The 8,799-nt window shown below is 37.9% G+C and overlaps 1 protein-coding gene across 1 annotated transcript; it reads left to right on the top strand.

Annotated features, from left to right (window-relative positions):
• Positions 1–7,955: 7,955 nt before the first annotated feature.
• Positions 7,956–8,468, top strand: LOC132031557 (uncharacterized). Its single transcript, XM_059421542.1, has one exon. It carries the CDS (start codon positions 7,956–7,958, stop codon positions 8,466–8,468), a length of 513 nt encoding a protein of 170 aa, XP_059277525.1.
• The last annotated feature ends 331 nt before the right edge of the window (positions 8,469–8,799 follow it).

Here is an 8,799-nt window from a genome sequence, read left to right as displayed (position 1 = left end):
CTTTAAAATAGACATTATTCGTGAATAGAGTTGAGAGTTCAAGAAATAGCTTAACGTTCTCATCTCGTCACTGGAATCATGAACTTGGAACCTTTAATCATAGAATCATCATGGTCATATTCTTCATGTAAACATTTTCTTCCTTGACATCATCCATGTCATTGTAGAACATGTTCATCGTCATTGTTGTAAAACTTACTTTGTCATAAACCTTTGTTACGAAAAAAACGAGCACTTTGGAAAACATTTACTAGCTATCGAAGGAGAAGAATTATGCCTTGGAATCCATGGATTAGTTAAAACACTATTGTTTAGTAATCGGAATGATAACCAAAAGTTTTCCTTTAATTATAGTACGAAAATAAACCAAACGGAACAATAAGAGTGAATTCGGGAATAGTGGGCCCACCTCGAGTCAGCTGAGGTGGCGTACACAATTTACGTACGTTAGGCTTCATGGAGTCACTTATGAAGGTCTAAGGGTCACTCGGTTCCATTTGGGCAAGTTAGAGATGTTTAAACAATTATTTCAATAAAACACACCAAACTTAATTCAATTCTATTGAATGAAAAAGGGAAATTTCAAGTTCGGATTTCTAGAATGGAGTCATCCCCGAGGCGCGTATTCAAGCCTATTATGTCTAAGACATGCCAAAGAAGGAAGGTGAAACCTTACATACCTTTTTCCGCTTCTTACGCTCCTCCAAATTCAAGTTCCAATTTCGCCAAATCTACAATTTGGTCATATTTACCAAATGTTAACTCGAGCATCTGGAAGTAAATTCTCAAAGTAACACTTGTCTACCAAAATTTCGGCAGCATTTCCCCACAGCAAATGCGCCATCCCCGAGATTCTATCTCGGCCCAATTCAACAACAACAACCCGAGAATGGAACTCGGCCACAATATTAACAACAAAACCAACAATTATTCTAACAACACTTCAATAACCAATTCAATTCAATTCAATTCACATAATCTTCCAACAACTTAATTAACATACTACTTCATCCGAAACCCACAACTTCAACCACAATCATGTATTTCATTATCATTCATATACATTAACTTCAACAACACCCTTCATTCTACATCACATAATCCATAATGACCACAATTAAAATGTCAAATAACATCAATTTACCATAACTTACCAAAGCACCTACTATTCGGCCACGACACACACGTATATGATTCATAAATTTCATCTAATTTCCTACATTCCTTAACACCCATAAATCATTTATAACAATCAAAACACTAAATAAAACTACTTCATCACGTTCTACCATCATCACTTCCATTCGGCCATCACCTACCACATACACATTTCCATAAATTTTCATTCATTTCTTGACATAACAACAACAACCAATCATGCTACATAAAATTTATCCATTCTTTTCCATACAACACAACTCACACACACCAACACAACCCACACCATACACGGCTATAGCACTTACATTTTCATAGCTTTCATTCATTTCTACATTCTACGACACTCATAATCACCCATAACATATGAAAAGGTTAAATTCTTACCTTGTCCTTTCAACTTTCCTCTTTGTCAAGGTTATGAATTTGTCCAAGTGGAGGATTTTCTTGCTCCAACAAGTCTTCCATGTTGAAGAGGCCCCTTGAATTAGTAGGAATATATGAAGAAAATAATTTTTTGGGATCAAATTTGGAAACCCCATATTTTTCCTCCATGGCCGAATAGGCCTTATAGTTTCTCCTTTTTTTTTTTTTTTTTTTTTGTTCTTGCTTTCTCTTGCATAAGATAATGACCTCTCCTCTATATATATATATATATATATATATATATATATATATATATCCCACATGCATGTGAGGGGCACATGCCCCCTTTCTATATTTTTCTAGAAATTTCCTTTCTTTTTCTTGAATTTTTCTAAAATAAAGATGACTTATTATTTGTCATCATCCTTTCCCCCTTTTTTTTCACATGGCCATTATGGCCCTTCATGAAATTTCTTGAACATCATGTGAAATTACCATTTTGCCCCTCGCCTTCCACATTATTCCCATGATGCCACTTTGCGAATTTCCTTTTTCGCCCTCAACCTTTCTCAATATTCCATATCAACAACATTCCTAAATATTATTAATAACCCACTCGCACATTAAAATAGTTTTGGAAAGCGATCTTACCTTCCACCTTCCACGACTTCTTCAAATTATTCGAACGTGTAAAATACGGCTATAACATAAAGCATGAAATACGATTAACAGATCATACCGAAATAAGGAGCATAGAAAAATCATAAGACTTGCTTCGAAACATAAATCATGCGTATCAATATCATATCCACCCATTATGGGGACCGAGTGACATAAGTAAATAATCATCATGTACATATGCATGTATAACGTGTCCGGCCCTCTAGTGAGGGACTCGGTAAATAAAATTATCATATACATGTACATATAACGTGCCCCGGCCCTCTAGTGAGGGACGCGGTGAATGAAGTCATCATATGCCATCCTGGCCGCCTCACCCATATCATCATATACATATACATATAACGTGCCCCGGCCCTCTAATGAGGGACGCGGTGAAAGAAGTAATAACAGCTCGCACGAGCAGAGTAGTGAGAAACCATATGCATATAAATCAGCTTTTAAGACTCAATAGATACGTAGACAAATCACGCTCGAGTATCAAACGATAGTCATATTAAATCCGTTCTAGATGCCATTAGGACTACGTTAAAGAGAATCTGGGGGATCGTAAGCATGTATCAAACCAATCCGAGCCCGTCCATGAAAGTTACGGGCATTACTTGTTATGGAATCTTCTACGAACGTATCGAAGCGATCCGGTTCCGTCTATGAAAGTTACGGCCATTATTAGACATAAAATCCTTTAAGAACAAAATTCCTTTTTGCAACATTGAAATCCAATCATACAACAGACATAAAGACCATAGCTCGACTATATTAAGAATGCGAAAGTCAAGAAGTGAATAAAAATCGTAGACATGCTCGGATCGCAAGAATAGAGTTACCCCGAGGCTCGTATCATAGCTTACTTACAACTAAGACATGCCCAAAGAAGGAAAGGTTAGGCTTTACATACCTCGTCCGCTTCCTAAGCTAATCCAAACTCAAGTCTCGGGTTTCCCAAGAGCTACAACAACGTCATTGCATACTAACATTAGTTATAGTCACTTAGGAATTCAATTCCAAGCTAGCACTTTATCTACAAAAATTTGGGCAGCATTTCCCCTATAAGTTCAACAACCCCGGGAATTCAACTCGGCCAAATCATCAACAACAATACCAACAACTATATTGACAACATCAACAATTAACTAAAAACGCATTCTAACATTAACAACTCCTTTCTACAAAGTTCAACGGCATTCCAATTACATTCAATTCAACCACATACAATCAAGCCAACATCAATGCTCACGCATTCAAGTACTAATCCGAAACCATTCAAACAAGATTCAAGGACACTTCAAATAATCCGCACAATATTCAAAACAACCCAACCAATATAGTACTTCACCCGAAACCTCCCACCTCCAAAAGGGACAACAACGACACACATTTCTTTCTTCCAAATTCATGAACTACACCAACAATCCACACTTTAACAACATTATTCTCATAAATACAAGAAACTATATTAGCATCACATTAACTTCCCAAAACAGCCCACAACGAATACAACTTCAACTTGAATCATTAAACTTTCATTATCATCATAGAATCCACAACAACAACAATCAAAATATTACATAAAATTAGTTTATCATTCCCTACCAAGGCGCCCCCCCTATACGGCTACAACATCAACACCATAATTTCATGAATTTCATCCATTTCTACATGCTACCACACGCACAAACCATCCATAACACATGTAAAGGAGGATTGAATCTTACCTTTTCCACTTAACTTCTCCCTCGGCTAGAGTTGGTGAATTGCAACAACGAACGGTTTAATTGCTCCAACAACTACTCCACGTTAATAAGGGCCTTCCAATTGGTTGGAATGCTAGAAGAAAATATTTTTTTCTTGATAAATTCTCATGGCACCAATTCGGCTAGCATGGCCGAATGGTCCTCCATTTTTTCTCCAAGCTTCTATAATCTTCTAAGGGTGAAGATGACGAAAAATGATTAATTTGTCATCTTCATTTACATATATAATTCATCCATGTGGCCCATGGCCCACCTACATCACACGGCCACTTGACCATTATTTCATGAAATATCAACTTTCATAAATTAACTTTTAACCCCAAATTTTTCTTAATATTCCATGCCAATAAAATCATAAGCAACTATGTCTCAAAATAATATCGGAGGTTAAAAGTCTCTACCTCGGATTTCGGAATAGTCTTGTCTTTAACTTATCATGGTTAGCTCCGATTATCCCAATGTACAAAATACGGGATATAACAACTATGCCCATATAAATGTACATAAGCTGACAAGGCAATCAAAATAATATCCCAAAATATAGGCCGACAAGGCCAAACATATCTAACCCTATACACATGTCTACGAGCCTCTAAGAAGGGTACGTCATGTCATAACATATGGGCGGGACAGGACCCCGCCGTGCCCATAAACATGTACACAAAAGAATCTATACCAAAAGCGCAGCCTCCGAATAAAATGGAGCTCCGCTATGTAGTCCCTGAGAAAATACAACTATGGATGAAGTCTGTCTCCATGGCCACCTGCGGGCATGACGTAGCGTCCACAAACAAAAGGACGTCAGTACGAAGAATGTACTGAGTATGTAAAGCATGATCAATGTCAATATAAAAGCATAATAGATACCATTGAAATGGCATAAGATGGGAGATAATGGCATTATCGTCATAGCACTTACTTGCTTTCCATAGGAACATTCCATTTCTATCGCGTATTCGCGTACATACATCCATATATCCGTACTCATTTACCTTTCGTATCCTTGTTCATATTCGTATTCGTATTTCCTTTCATACTCATGTTCATATTATATACATTGCATATACATAGCCTTTACATAGCATTTACATATGCTTAACATATTCGTACTCATATTGATGTCATATACATAGCATTTATATAGCATACCCGACCACAAAGGTTCGGTGTTTCACATAGCTGGCCCTACCAAGGCTCAGTGTCATACCTGGCCCTACCAAGGCTCAGGGTTATTCGTACCCAACTGCAGAGGTGTGCGCGCATCGTCATATATAGGTATATACATATACATATTCACTATATTCTGCCCGGCCATATAAGCTCGGGGTTCACATTAGCCACTCATGGGCATATATACATATAAGCTCATACTTATCTTTAGCCTTTTTTTTTTTTACTATCGTCATTCATTACATTCTATCCTTAGAGGATTACTCGTCGTATAAGAAACTTAGTACAATCGTATCATTTGAGCATCGTAAGCTTAGTAGCTTCTAGAGATAGGATCATTGGAGAATATCATAGACTCGTAGAAGGATAAACGTTTGGCCAAAGAACCATGCCTTATGAAAGAAGGGTTAACCTTACATACCTTTTAGTGCAACTATTCTATCACTTGTATGTTCTTCTTTGAGGCTCACGTTCTACCTTCATTGAAGTGCATACTCATATTAGGTAATGGATAGCTTAGCATTCATGACTAATTCTAGAGAAAATCGGACAGCATCTTCTTTATTTATACGACTTCCTTCATATCATATGTCAACTCCCAAACATCAATAATAACGTTCACAATATCATCACAATAGCCTTTAGTCAACTACATTACTCTTACTTCACCATTTACTCTAATTCATCCATATTCATGGTCATATCACATAATTCCATACATTCATATTCAAGGTCTATACCATGTTCTCAACATCATTTATAACATGATTATATTCATAATGTATCAATAGTCATAACTCATTCCAAACATTTACTCAAAAGTGGCACTATTGCACATTCATGACCCATTTCTTATATTCTTTTGCAATCCAAGTGTTTCAACTTCCAATCACTTTAAACAACATGGAAACATCATAAAACTTATCTTAGATGGTGTAGGATTGAACCTTGGTTGCATATACCTCACTTGAGCAAAACCCTAGTTTTTCCTTCACTTGAATTCCTTGCTTTTGATGAACTTTAATGGGTTTTCTCACTTTGATTCACTTGGTTTGATGATAAGAACCTTTGATTTCCCTTGGATTCTTGTTCATGAAATATATGTAATGCTCTAGAGACTTTAGAGAGAAGTGGAGAAGTGTTGGAATGAAATAATGAAGTTGGAATCACATTTAATGACTTTGAACATTTCGGCCCGTCGGGAGTTCCAGGGACTGTTCCACAGTTCGTGGAACATAGTGCTGTCCGTGGAACTGGTCGTGGTTCACGACCAGCCAGCCACCATCTCTGTTGGCAGTTCCACGGACCCTTCCACGGAACCTTATTGAACCTTCTTAGCACTTGTTTATCACTTCATTAACAATCTAAGGGGCATTATAACTCTTCCCCATAACATCATTAAGCCATCATTAACTAGCTACTTGTAAATCCTTCCGATACTTATCGTATACATTGCCTTCTCTTGGCAACTTTCTCGTCTAACATCGAATGTCTTTAAAATCTTATTTAGAATCATCATATATTTCGTGCTCTTCATTAGCCTATTTACTGTGCATCGACGGAAAATAATGACTTTTGAAGGTGAGGAAGGTGAAGACGAATTAGGATGGAAAGTATACTTTGATGGAGCAGTCAATTTTAAGGGATCAGGAATCGGAGTCGTCTTGGTTTCAGACTTAGGCCAATATTATCCAGTGGCGGCCAAATTAAGTTTCAATTGCACTAACAACATGGCTGAATATGAAGCCTGTGTCTTGGGTCTACGTTTAGCTCTCGACATGGATGTGAAAGATCTTCAGGTAATTGGCGACTCAGATTTGCTAATCCACCAAGTTCGAGGAGAGTGAAATTTCGCCAAAAATGAAAAGATCATACCATACGTCGGACTTGTGTAAATATTAGCAGATCATCTCCAAGAAGTCAAGTTCAAACATATACCAAGAACTCAAAATGAATTCGCCGATGCATTGGCAACAATAGCATCCATGATCCAGCATCCCGACAGTAGATACATTGATCCTGTCAAAATTGAAATTAAAGATCAGCCAGCCCACTGTGCTTTTGTAGAAGCTGAGACTGATGGAAAACCTTGGTATGTTGACATTAAAATGCTTTTGGAGAAAGGAGAATATCCTGAAGGAATCACCTTAAGTCAGAAAAGGACTATCAGGAAATTGGCAAATGGTTTCTTCCTCAACAAGAATGTCTTGTACAAAAGAATTCCATATTTGGGATTGCTTAGGTGTGTTGATTCTTCTGAAGCTACAAAATTAATTGAAGAAATGCATCTTTGGAACCTGCGGGCCTCACATGAATGGGTTTGTATTAGCAAAAGAAATTTTGAGAACAAGTTATTACTGGATGACCATGGAAAATGACTGCAGCAAATTTGTCCAGAAGTGCCACAAATGTCAGATTCATGTAGACTTGATAAAAGTCCCTCCAACAGAACTAAATGCTATGACATCACCTTGGCCATTCGCCGCTTAGGGCATGGATGTCATAGGACCAATTGAGCCAGCTGCGTCGAACAAACTTCGCTTCATCTTGGCCGCCATAGGCTACTTCACCAAGTAGGTGGAAGCAGCATCCTATTCATCAGTGACAAAGAAAGTGGTCACAGACTTTGTGCGCAACAACATCATATGCCGATTTGGCATCCCAGAATAAATCATAACAGACAATGGGGCTAACCTGAATAGCCACTTGATGAGAGACATGTGTGCGCAGTTTCCGATCACCCACTGAAATTCAACCGTATATCGGCCACAAATGAATAGGGCTGTAGAAGCTGCCAACAAGAACATCAAGAAAATCCTCTGAAAGATGATTGATAACTACAAAGACTGGCATGAACAATTACCTTATGTATTGCTAGGATACCGCACTACGGCCAAGACTTCGACTGGAGCCACTCCATACCTATTGGTGTATGGCACTGAAGTAGTGATACGAGCCGAAGTAGAAATTCCTTCACTTCGAATAATACAAGAAGCTGAGTTGGACGATGCAGAGTGGATCCGTAAAAGATATGAGCAACTGGCTCTGAAGGATGAAAAGAGGATGATTGCTATTTGCCATGGTCAGCTATACCAGCAAAGAATGGCGCGTGCTTTCAACAAACGTGTGAGAACTAGGGTGTTTCAAATCAGGCAATTGGTACTCAAACGAATATTCCCTAATCAAGAAGAATACAAAGGAAAGTTCGCACCAAACTGGCAAGGGCCCTATATGGTACTAAAAGTGCTATCAGGAGGAGCCGTAGTACTTGCTGAAATGGATGGTCAAGAGTGGCCAAAAGCGATAAATTCAGATGGCATCAAAAGATACTACGTGTGAAGAAAAAGATGACTGCGAGGATTCAGAGTTTCCATAATTTAGGTGTTCTTTAGTTGCATATCCTTTTACGTATAATTTTACATTTCTTCTTAGAAAACCAAATCCAAAATTATGTACGAACTACGCAAGGACCAGATTCCCTATACTTATAAAGGGCTACGTAGGCGCTTTTTTAAGCTCGGTCGCTTTAAACCAAAAATCCAAAATTATGTATTTTTGAACTACGTTATGACCTGATTCCCATTTGGGATACGTAGGTGCTCATTTGAGTTCGGTCTCTCCAAAATTTCCAATACGTTTACCCTGAACTACGTTTCAACCTGATTCCTGA

The sequence above is a fragment of the Lycium ferocissimum genome, chromosome 9 (genome assembly GCF_029784015.1).
Source record: "Lycium ferocissimum isolate CSIRO_LF1 chromosome 9, AGI_CSIRO_Lferr_CH_V1, whole genome shotgun sequence".
Lineage (NCBI taxonomy): Eukaryota > Viridiplantae > Streptophyta > Magnoliopsida > Solanales > Solanaceae > Lycium > Lycium ferocissimum.
This window is presented reverse-complemented; position numbering and strand designations above follow the sequence as displayed.

What these genes read in the sequence shown, in the direction of transcription:
- LOC132031557 (XM_059421542.1), top strand. Translation starts at nt 7,956, where the DNA reads ATGATTGATAACTACAAAGACTGGCATGAACAATTACCTTATGTATTG.